Source organism: Salmo trutta, chromosome 3 (genome assembly GCF_901001165.1).
Source record: "Salmo trutta chromosome 3, fSalTru1.1, whole genome shotgun sequence".
Taxonomy (NCBI): domain Eukaryota; kingdom Metazoa; phylum Chordata; class Actinopteri; order Salmoniformes; family Salmonidae; genus Salmo; species Salmo trutta.
Genome location: NC_042959.1, coordinates 38,599,592 through 38,612,109, shown reverse-complemented (window position 1 = coordinate 38,612,109; position 12,518 = coordinate 38,599,592). Strand labels below are relative to the sequence as shown.

Here is a 12,518-nt window from a genome sequence, read left to right as displayed (position 1 = left end):
AGGTGTTCTGATTCATTCACACATTGACCTGTTTGTTTCCATGGCTTTTAAACAACTGTTTTTCATTTCCTTGTAACATTTTGTTTCTGCTCAGTGTGTAGTACGAGCGAGAGAGTTAAAAAATATATATATTTTTTAAAGGTCATTTACATCGGAGGTTTAATAGCTAAAGGAGTTGGGCCATCATAGTTCATTCTTAGAGTGGTTCCCATTGAAATTAAATTGGTGGCTCATGCTCTTTGTGAAATATTTAGCACACCTATTTAAAACTTTACTAAATTTCCATCTTCTTCCCTCTCTTACATGGAAATGGGAGAAATATAATTTCTACCCCATTTTGATCAATGGAATTGGCCTACATTTAGATTCAAACTGTTGCATGTAAAGTTCTCCCTCTCTGAAATCCATCTTTATTAAGCCCCTTTATTAAGTTCAAAGAGTTTACTGTGTCATTTTCAAACTCCAGTGCAAGCGAGGCAGGAGATTGCATAGGAAAGTTTCCCCATATAGAGTTTTAGGGACTTGCAGTAGCATCTGGGGACCCGATAAAACCATTCATAAGCTCAGAAAGCTTTAGCAATGCATCATAATTCCTACCAACAGGATCAACCATTTCAAACTAAACTACATAATTCGCTTTTATTCCTTTTCCGTCATTGACAAACGGATGGACTAGTGCCTTCTAATTAAATATAATGTTTAATCTCTATGATAAATTTGTGTTAAGTGCCAAGATTCTGCTCTCTGTGGTATAGGCCATCTCAGCAGACAATCCATAATGAAAACAGGTCAAATCACAGTGGCAGACAGTGCTCATTTCTATGAAGCTCATAGAGCAACACTTTTGTCAGTCAGTATAATTGGCCCTTGGGTCCTCCTAGGCCCATCTTCCATCCACAGAGAGTGTTACATGAGAGCTAGGGCTTGTGGAGGAAAGGGAGAGAATAAGGTTCATTATCAGTGAATTAATCATATGATTTCACCTCCAACTTCCTCCTTATCCTCTCCCTGTGTGAGTGGAATGCCCGTGGCAGGGTGCCCTGGAGAGCTGTCCTGTGTACTGTATGTCTCCTCCTCCAAGGCTGGGAGCTGCGATGTCACTGCTGCTGAGACACAAATCGCAAGTGATCTCCACAGACAAGGCTCCTCCAGATGTTTGTTCGCAGGCTATGTACTTTCTCAGGTGGTTCTGAGACAAAGCAGCAGAACAGAACAACATGGCCGACCTGCCTGCAGCAGGGCCTCAGTCAGTCTCTCGGTCATCTATGGATGTTTACCCCATAGAGCTCCAAGGTCAGATTGCTGCAATTAAGGGCTCCTGCTTTGACCTCTGGTCCTCCAGCGATATAGGAAACGACTTAGCACCGTTAATGTGTTATGGTCATTTACTGAGATCTACTGTAGATAGAGCCTGAAGTACGGTTGACCTCTGCTATGAGAGCATGTACACAGTTTGGCTCTCTGTGCCCCGGCTCACACAGAAACCTGTGTAGGGGAAATTACATGTGAAATCAGTTTGGAAGGAAGTCATGCAGGCTAATGGAAGTTCTCAATGCTTATTCATTCATGTCTCAAGAGTGTTAAGAGCCCGGGCATACTGACCCATGCGACGGACGGACGGACTCAGCTTGGGTGGGCAGCATCTTGAAAGTTGCTGTGTTAGATTAATTGTAAAATTAATTTGAAGCTCACATTAACAGATGTAAACATGAACCGCGAAAAACACAGAAATACCTCTTTATTGAGCATATAATTAAATTGGCGAGCTGTAACCTGAGCATTTTCAAATGAAAGTAATTGCAGGAGGAGAGTGATTAATTATTAATGCAGTGGAAGCAGTCGTATCAGGCTTGCACAATAGTTATGCAGTGTGATTAACTTCCAGCTAATTGTCAGTAACAGACCAGTGAAAATATCCCCCTCATTTTGTCCTAAGTGACTTTCACACATCTGTCCTCTGTTTGTCCATTATTTGTCACGATATGAGACCGTTGTCACCAGACACAGTGAGCGCCCTTGTGAACAGTATTTTAGTCATAGTTGATTTTCTCCTAGAGTAAATAAAGTAGCCCAGGACAGCTGTACTCTCTATCTCTATTGCCTGGGACCGCAGCCAGGAATTCTACACACACAAAACAGCAGATATGTCAGACAATCTACACACACACACACACACACACACACACACACACACACACACAAGCCCGCCTGATGTCCCAGTCTAAAACCAACTAAATGGTTCATGCCGAAATGTTAAATCTTTACATCAAACAGACTGAATTCACTAGTGGAGGTTCAGGGAGCCCTAGCATTTGAGAGGCTGACACACAATGCCACTGCAGGGTAATCCTATGCCTGAAGTCCCTCATGCATTTTCAATGGGGGGAGGATGCAGCAGTCACTCTCTACGTACTGTAGCCTTGTGTAGTAGCCATGGCAGTAGCTGCGTGTGGAACTGGGTGTCACTTGCCCTGACACATGCCTCCCTGAAGGAGACTTGTACTTCTGGCTGGTGCCTATTGAAATAATATGCTAATTTATTCTCCATACAGCATGTGCTCTTGCCACTTCAGGGGGAGCCGCATCTCTTTACTAATTGAAGCATTTTGAAATATTTCATTCAGGTAACCTCCGTGTTCAACTTGCCCATTGTTCTTGATGTGGTTAACTGGAAACTAAAAAAGTAAAAAGAGGCCCCACTTCACATCATCACAGGTAGGCAGGGAGGCATTGATGGAATGAATGGCAGTGTTTAAGATCTCTGCTGGTTTACAGATGAAACCCCCTGGAGAAATCGATGTGTGCTTTTGTGTGTGTGATGACTGTTGGCTAGAGGTGAACTTGGGGAAACATAAAGCCTCCTGTGTTATGCTCCCTGCCTGCAGAAACTCCACCTACTGCATGAAGGTGTCCATGTCCTTGGCAGTGGAGGAGAACGACGAGGGCCTGTGCTTCAACAGTAAAATACGCCACCTGGAGAAAGCCGAGATCACTAAAAGCAAGATGATCAACTGCCCCGACATCGAGGATTACCTCGCCCCTTACAAGCAGCCCCAGATGACCTGGTATAAGGTAACAACCCTTATTCTCCGAAAATTCCCATTGGGCTCTGGTTGAAATTAGTGCACTGTATAGGGAATAGGATGCCATTTGGGATGCAGTGCTAGTCTTTGTATATGAACCCATGAAGGTTAGCTCTGGTGGACTAATGGGTATCTTATTAAACTAAACAAAAAAATAGTTGAAAGTGACATGATATAACATGGTGTGTGTGGTGTTGATGTGGTGTCCTGTCTGTCTAGGAGTGTGAGAAGAAGACATGGCGGAGCTCCATCATGGTGAACACCACCAACATCTGGTTCCCTGAGGTGCAGGAGGACGACGGGGGGAACTACACCTGTGAGCTCAAGTATGGCAGCCGGGTGGTGAGAAGGACCACAGAGCTCAAAGTCACAGGTGAGCCCCCCATATCATGTGGGTGTGCATATACTGTATGTATATGTCTGGTTACATGTACAGTATGATTTCGTTTTATATTGTTGTGTGTATGTTTGTATTATACGTGCACAATGCTAAAAAGAGTTTGACAGCTGTGATCTGAAATCAGCTGCCGTGAAACGTGAACGTAAAGATTTACATCAACGTCCAAACGCAGGATGCACTTTTGCACTCTTACACTTAATATTCTCATGCCCCTTCCTCTCAAAGTTTGGTAGATCAAAGATAAAACACTGTGCGCTGGCTGTAAACCGGATGCACTGCGGAGACACACCATTTATCACAGGAGCATAGTGGAGCGTCACTGTGTGTCTGTGATGCATCAGCCTTCAGTGTAAACGCTGGCAACCACTGTGACGTGAGATGGATTTATTTATTCACATTTTGGGCTTGTTCCTCCTCTGCTGCCTCTGTCATGCAGCAGGCAGGCAAGCAGGCAGGCTGGGATTCCAGGCCAGTGAGTCTGACCCTTGGGGTGTGTGCTGGGTCCTGACTGCAGGAAGAGCAGCTGCCAACTGCAGTGTGAAATCAACCCCCCAGCTCATTCACCCTGCCTGCCTGCCTGCCTGCCTAGCCCTCCTCTGAAACAGAGCGGAGCCAATCTGCTGGAGCCCCAAGACCGCACTAGGCAGGCAGCACTGACTCTGACTCTAGCTACACTACAAACAGAACAGAAACACATGGAAACTACACACAACCATGAGTCCACCACATACATACAGCAATGGAACTGAAACAGATAGGTGCCTCAACCAGACAATACAGACTGAAAGACAGTTCTATCACCATGCAAACTGCAACACACATACACACAGGGCTGTAAAAACCTCTGAAATGCTATTTGAAGAACAGCAAAAACAAGAAAAAAATGACTCCAGCCATTATCACATTGATTGCTGTATTCACCTCCGCCGATCTACAAACACATAGCCTATTAGCTACACAATTAGCGGCAGGTAGCCTAGTGGTTAGAGCTTTGGGCCTGTAACCAAAAGGTTGCTGGATCAAATCCCTAAACTGACAAGGTAGAAATCTGTTGTTCTGCCCCTGATCAAGGTAGTTACACTGTTCCCTGGATGGCCATCATTGTAAATAAGAATTTGTTCTTAACTAACTTGCCTAGTTAAATAAAGGTTACATTTTTTTTTTATCTGATGACCTGGCCTCCACAATCATGCAACCTAAACCCAATTGAGATGGTTTGAGATGAGTTGGACTATAGACTGAAGGAAAAGCAACTAACAACAGTTAACTCAGCACTGGGATTAAAAACTATAATTTAATACATACAGAGGGCTCTCTTGGCAGATAAAGTATTTTATTAACAAAAGGTAAACAAATACATTTGCTTTATTGGACCTTTTTTTGTTGTTACCTAAATTGCTGCTTTTCTACATATTTTGCCATGTTTAAGTCCCCTATATAGGGGACTTGGAGCGGTTCTGGCCAGGTTCTGACCGTGAACGGCACAACATCAATTGCACAACACTCCCTAAAAGCGCTACTTGTCCTGATTCATATACTGTATGCTATTGCAATCCGCAGCTGTGAGATTTCCTGTGCCTGTGAAACTCACAGCTGTGCTTGCAGAAGCGCATGTGGAACAGGAGTGTCTTGTGGATGCAACAATAGTAGTTTCATCTCATTGTAATGTTCTCAGGTAGATTCATAGCTCTCATCAGGGAAACATATCAAATCATTTCATAGAATTTTAACAGGACCACCTACTTTTGATCACAGACGGACGAAATCACTTTGCCTTTAAAGCTGAAGTTGTAACGAGTCTGCACACATTTTAATGGTGTCTCAGTGCAGCTCAGAGAACGTTTGGCAGAAAAGTCTCTGTCATTTATATGAAATGGTGCCAATATTGTACCGTCACTAAGTATGATCATATTATTTTATAGTTATGAGAAAGTTGAAATCTTAAAGTAAGTCATTTATAATTAAAACTATATTGACCCACTTTTGTTGAATAGGAAAAAAATCATATGATTTTTAATATTTTCATAATATTTGTATTATGACTTGAGCTTGTGTCCTCAACAGTGAGTATACCTCAGCAATTTATAACTATTTTTACCAGAAAGGTGAGTTCTAGACCTTTCTGAAACTATGCAGCATTACTAGTTATTGTTTATGGCCATCTCATGAAAAATAATTTGTTTTGGGTATGTCTATTTAGGCGTAAATCAACATTTTGCCATATCATTCAAGAGGTTTATATCTGAACGAGAGTGACTAACAAAATCAATGGAGGCGCCTTGGAGGTCAGGGCCCCTGGGCACGTGCCGTGCGTGCCCGGTCGGTAATTCGGCCATGATTACTACAAGTTTAGATAGCTGGCTAGATTAACTAGACAAATTGACCAATCTATTTTTTTTTTTTTACTGACATGGGCTAATTGAGTGACTGTCTGTGAGTGGCATAACAAGACAAAAACTACTGATGCAATTTTCGAAATTGCACCTTGTGTATTGTACTATTCTAACTCTCAACAGGCACACACACACACACACACACACACACACACACAGACAGAGAGAGACAGACAGACACACACACATTATTTTACATGCAACTCAGGGACCAAAACAGGCACAGTACTATGCTTCACTAAACAACAGTATTCAATGAGCTAGCATTGCAAAGCAAGAACAGAGGCTGTAGCGGCAGGCTAATATAATCTGCTAATATGAAAGACATCTGCTTCACTGATATGTGAAGAATATGCTTGTCTTGTCGGTTAACTGAGCCGTTGTTTGTTCACTTACTCACATGCCTTCTGCTAAGCTAAGCGCTAGGCGTGCTAGTTCCAGTGAGTGGTGTAATGTTGGAGCTGGATTCCACATGGTTTACAGCCTGCCTGGGGCGCTGACCCGTAGGATCATATGCCATGTTAGTGTGCTGCTGGTTGGGTGGTGAGCCAAGCCAGGGTTAGACAAGGCCTGGGCTAGTTAGCTTTAAGCACACAGAGAGGTCAATCAGGACACTCAGGCTTCCAGGGGGCAGGGGGCTTGCCTACTTTCTTAGAGTAGGAATATTAATGGGGTTGCTGGCCAGGAACTGTTTTAAGCTACCATGTTTGGGTCCATATTCCTTTTATTACTGTAGCATTGTATGACACCTTTGTTTATTTCAGTATTTAACGAGCGACAGGTAGCTTAGCAGTTAAGAGCATTGGGCCAGTAACCGAAAGGTCGCTGGCTTGAATCCCGAGCTGACTAAGTGAAAGATTTGTCAATGTGCCCTTGAGCAATGCACTTAACCCTTATTGCTGGATAAGAGCGTCTGCTAAATTAATAAAAATGTATAGAGCCAACGATAAGGCCTTGGAAGGAGCCTGTAGGGCCAATCTGCTACTGAATGGCCTGCAGTATAGTAGCAATACAGTACTGAACTCACGCAGAGTGTAGGGGAGGCTAAACCTTGACAAAGACTCAGATTTGTGCCCAAAAACCAGAATGACCAAGAAAAGCCTCTTCTCCCTCGCCATAGTCAGCACCCTGGTCATAAATATTTCAAAATGCATTTCAAAGTAAAATTCCTCTTATGAAAGAACATTGCGTTCAGGCTAAATTTAACAGTTACCACGGTCATGCGTCTCCAAAACTCATTCAAATATTGTATCACCTTCCGCAGCTGGTTAAGTCAACAATGGGAGAGATGATGGGCCGTGCATGAATCCTGAATCCTCTCTTCCTCCCTCCCGTCTTCTCAGCTAGGCCTGCGAGTTCTGCCTTTAGACTCTAGCCTCTTGGCTACTTTTTTACCCATGTGGAAACCCCATGACCTATTTATTTTATTACCTCATAATTCATCATGAAATTGTCTGTGTTCACATGGGCTTTGTCCTGCTCTTTCCCCAGATCAGCGTGACAACTTTTTTCTTTTCTTAGGAGAAGTGAAATGGAGAACAAGAAAAAGTATCCTTTGGGTCTTTTTGGGAAAATATGAGCCCATTAATTTAGGAAACATGTTAGAGTAAGGAGCAGTTCAATCCAGTAGATAGAATTGCCTCCCCAAAAAAGTAATATTAAGTGGTTTTCTGGCAACAGAAATCTATGTGCGTCAGAGAGAGTATGATTTTTTACAAATGGTGCTCGAATGTCCTCAAGGAAAGGTTAGTCCATCAAATATTAAGAAGCATGCAGAACAAAAATAAGACGTGCATGATTCTAAACTAAATTTATATTTCTGTGGTGAGGGAAATTATTGTCGATGGTACCTATACAGATACCACTGAAAACAGCTGAAAAGATGTAGGGCATATATGCCATTTATAAAATATATGCACTAAACCATTTTAAATACTTTCAATGAACTGTATTTAAAGTATATTGCCGTTTTGAAATCTATTGTATCTTTGTGATTGCTATATTTATATACTATAAATGTTTAGAAATGGCTGTAAACGTTGAAACATTTAAATGCTTGTGAAGTATGTCTGTAGTACAGTACATTACCTGTGATTATCCTCCCTCCTTTACTCAGGGAATCTGAGCTGTGTCACATATCTGTAAACCAGCATATGCATATCAAATGATACCCAAAATGGATTTTACTTGTTTCGACACTGAAAATGCATTAAGATTGAATAACGAGACACATACAACCCAAAACACTGTGGTCAAACCTTGGATAGATCACATTACAAGCAAGTGAAGCGGATACATTCAATTAGGAGTTAAGCCTACTGCTAAAGCAGATTGAAGTGGTCACATATCTAAATGCGTGTGGTCACGGGTCCTAAAGTAGTGCAGCTATGCGTTGTTCCTGCTGAGGAGAAGAGAGGAGGGCGAGACTGCAGTCATGGAGAGGAGGACAGGGGAGGAGAGAGGAGAGGAGAAGAGTGTTTGATAATAAGCTAAAGGGAAAGAGCAGGATGTATGGCCTGTCCCTAGACACCAGCATGTCCTGTTTGTCTTCATATGCCAAGTGACGCCACCGGACGATAAACACATTTGTTTCAGTGGAGTCAAAAGCTCTGGAATACTTGGGTTTCATGTTAAATAAGTCCACGCCTTGTCAGGACACACACAACGGCCGGGCGTCTTCCCCAGATGAGGCGTGACAGGGCTGGCGTCGAGAGGAATCGATTGCCTGTCACTCTCTCTTGCCAGAGGGGGTTACCTTTTCTCTCCTTTCTCGCACGCACGCACGCACGCACGCACGCACACACACACACACACACACACACACACACACACACACACACACACACACACACACTGGGGAGGGACATACCACTGTACTGAGGGCATGTCCCTAAACCTTGTCCCCAAGCAACTGCCTTTGTGAGTGCATTTTATATTACACCTTTAGCGGATTTGACTGAAAGAGTTGTGTGAAATTCAGAAACTATTGCAAACATGAGATTTGACTAAATTAGACTTAGGCTTTTACACAGAGCCATATTGAGTAATATTAACACTACAGGCCTACTTACTTTAGTTGAATCCCAATACCTTATATTATCTCAAGTTTACCCATTAACATTCTGAACAGTACCATTGGAGGACTTTTACTCTGGCGGCACCTCTTAAACGCCCGCTCTAATGGATGTCTCATATGAATAGGTGTCAGGTGAGGTGACAAAGGAAGTTGAAGTGAGCTCTCATTGTCTGTGTTAACAGCTCTAATAAACCTGGTATCGAAAGTTATCAGAGACCTCTATCCGGGTCAGGAGAGATGTATTATTTGAAGGTGAGTTGATACCCAGTGATTACCGATGGAAGCAGCACAGTGGGGACTCTTCAATTTGATTCACTCAGTGAGTTGGAAAATTAGAAGCATGAATAGGCTCATTTGTCCATCGACAGGAAACACTCTCAGTCACTGGTCAAACTAATTGCATTATGTCACCTAGAGACATTTCCCCCTGAGAATAGTTTTGAGGTTTTTCCACTTTTACTCTCAAAAGATCATCGTAGGAGAGAAACGGAGCACATATGCAAATCTGTCTACACATATCAATTCAGTCATAAGAGCTGTGTTACACAAACTTTGATGTCTCACTGCAAATCAGAAGAGATAATAGATAAGTGTGTAATGCTAATGTGGTGTTGCAATCTGAGAGTGCACCCTATCCAAAGTGGAATTAGTAAACTACTACCGTGTTTAAATCCAGAGGCCATCATATTGTTTTTTAACCCTGAATAAACTGAGTCACTGAGGGAGTCTATAGTTTGACACAGTGCAGCATCGGCCTTGGACTCATCCTGCTTGTCTTTCTTCTTATCTTTCTCTTTCCTCGTTTCTTTTTCTTTTCATTCGAATTCACAGTGTGTCAAGATAAGCAGAAAGGAAGGCCCAGTCACTCCAGATCTGGTGACAATTCTAATGAATACAGCATTATTAAAAAGGGGGGCTCTTTAATATTATTGACTAATAGTTGAATAATGAAATCAGTATTAATAGATCATTACCATTCATAGTGGTCCACTGAGGGATAATTGGTTAATCAATACAGCCTAATTGTAGCCTCAGTATTGTGTGCCTGGTGTTGCCAGCGACCTGGAGGTTGACTTCAAGCTTTTAAACAGCATATTGGTATTGATTTTACGTCTATATTATTTAGCATGACAAGGTAGTGAATTAGAGCTCTGTCATCCTCAGCGCTACTCTCGTTATAGTTTAGGAGCTTAGGATGAGCTTGATGCCCTGAATATCATTATGGCAGCTTCACATCCATGAACTTTATCATCTTTTGTTTTTGACAACCGGGGTCTGGAAGGACCTGTATTAGATTTGCATAATTGAAAAGACAGTTTCCTTTCTAATTCTGTCTGGTTTTCAAATCAAATCAAATTGTATTGGTCACATACACATGGTTAGCAGATGTTATTGTGAGTGTAGCGAAATGCTTGTGCTTCTAGTTCCGACAGTGCAGCAATATCTAACATGTAATCTAACAATTCCACAACAACTACCTAATACACACAAATCTAAGTAAAGGAATGCAATAAGAATATATAAATATATGGATGAGAAATGACAGAGCAGCATAGGCAAGATGCAATAGATGGTTTAAAATACAGTTTATACATACAGTATGAGATGAGTAATGCAAGATATGTAAACATCATTAAAGTGGCATTATTAAAGTGACTAGTGATCCATTTGTTAAAGTGGTCAATGATTTCAAGTCTGTATGTAGGCAGCAGCCTCTCTGTGTTAGTGATGGCTGTTTAACAGTCTGATGGCCTTGAGATAGAAGCTGTTTTTCAGTCTCTCGGTCCCAGCTTTGATGCACCTGTACTGACCTCGCCTTCTGGATGGTAGTGGGGTGAACAGGCAGTGGCTCGGGTGGTTGTTGTCCTTGATAATATTTTTGGCCTTCCTGTGATATTGGGTGCTGTAGGTGTCCTGGAGGGCAGGTAGTTTTCCCCCTGGTGATGCGTTGCGGTTGTGGGCGGTGCAGTTGCCGTAACAGGCGGTGATACAGCCCGACAGGATGCTCTCAATTGTGCATCTGTAAAAGTTTGTGAGGGTTTAATGTGACAAGCCAAATTTCTTCAGCCTCCACACTGTCTGTGTGGGTGGACCATTTTCAGTTTGTCCGTGATGTGTACACCGAGGAACTTAAAACTTTCCACCTTCTCCACTACTTTCCCGTCGATGTGGATAGGGGGGTAATAGGGGGCTGCTACCTCTGCTGTTTTCTGAAGTCCACGATCATCTCCTTTGTTTTGTTGATGTTGAGTGAGAGGTTGTTTTTCTGACACAACACTTTGAGTGCCCTCAACTCCTCCCTGTACGCTGTCTTGTCATTGTTGGTAATCAAGCCTACTACTGTTGTGATGATTGAGTTGGAGGCTTGCATGACCACGCAGTCATGGGTGAACAGGGAGTACAGGAGGGGGCTGAGCACGCACCCTTGTGGGGCCCCAGTGTTGAGGTTCAGCGAAGTGGAGATGTTGTTTCCTACCTTCATCATTTGGAGTTGGCCTGTCAGGAAGTCTAGGACCCAATTGCACAGAGCAGGGTTGAGACCCAGGGCCTCAAGCTTAATAATGAGCTTGGAGGGTACTATGGTGTTGAATGCTGAGCTATAGTCAATGAACAGCATTCTTACATAGGTATTCCTCTTGTCCAGATGGGATAGGGCAGTGTGCAGTGTGATGGCGATTGCATCGTCTGTGGACCTATTGGAGCGGTAAGCAAATTGAAGTGGGTCTAGGGTGACAGGTAAGGTGGAGGAGATATGATCATTGACTAGTCTCTCAAAGCACTTCATGATGACAGAAGTGAGTGCTATGGGGCGATAGCCATTTAGTTCAGTTACCTTTGCATACTTGGGTACAGGAACACTGGTGGCCATCTTGGAGCATGTGAGGACAGCAGACTGGGATAGGGAGAGATTGAATATGTCCATAAATACACCAGCTAGCTGATCTGCGCATGCGGCTAGGGATGCCGTCTGGGCCGGCAGCCTTGCGATGGTTAGCACGTTTAAATGTCTTACTCACGTCAGCCACGGAGAAGGAGAGCCCACAGTCCTTGGTAGCGGGCCGCGTCAATGGCACTGTATTATCCTCAAAGCGGGCAAAGAAGTGTTTAGTTTGTCTGGAAGCAAGACGTCGGTGTCCGTGACGTGGCTGGTTTTCCTTTTTTAGTCCGTGATTGTCTGTAGACCCTATCACATACAGTATGTCTCGTGTCTGAGCTGTTGAATTGCGACTCCACTTTGTCTCTATACTGACATTTCACTTGTTTGATTGCCTTGTGGAGGGAATAACTGCGCTGTTTGTATTCAGCCATATTCCCAGTCACCTTTCCATGGTAAATGCGGTGCTTCGCGCTTTCAGTTTCGCACGAATGCCGCCATCTATCCACGGTTTCTGGTTAGGGTATGTTTAAATAGTCACAATAGGTACAACATCTCCTATACACTTCCTTATAAACTCACTCACCGAATCAGCGTATACGTCGATATTATTCTCTGAGGCTACCCGGAACATGTCCCAGTCCACGTGATCAATGGTTTGCTGTATATTGGGTGACAAAAGGTATTTGGG

General features: G+C 43.1%; 1 protein-coding gene across 1 annotated transcript in view; it reads left to right on the top strand.

Annotated features, from left to right (window-relative positions):
• LOC115174963 (X-linked interleukin-1 receptor accessory protein-like 2) overlaps positions 1–12,518 on the top strand; it is a 345,823-nt gene that overhangs the window by 215,858 nt on the left and 117,447 nt on the right. The window contains exons 4-5 of the mRNA XM_029734041.1: positions 2,886–3,072; positions 3,303–3,456. Coding sequence (XP_029589901.1) covers positions 2,886–3,072; positions 3,303–3,456 — 341 coding nt within the window. The remainder of the gene's footprint in view (positions 1–2,885; positions 3,073–3,302; positions 3,457–12,518) is intronic.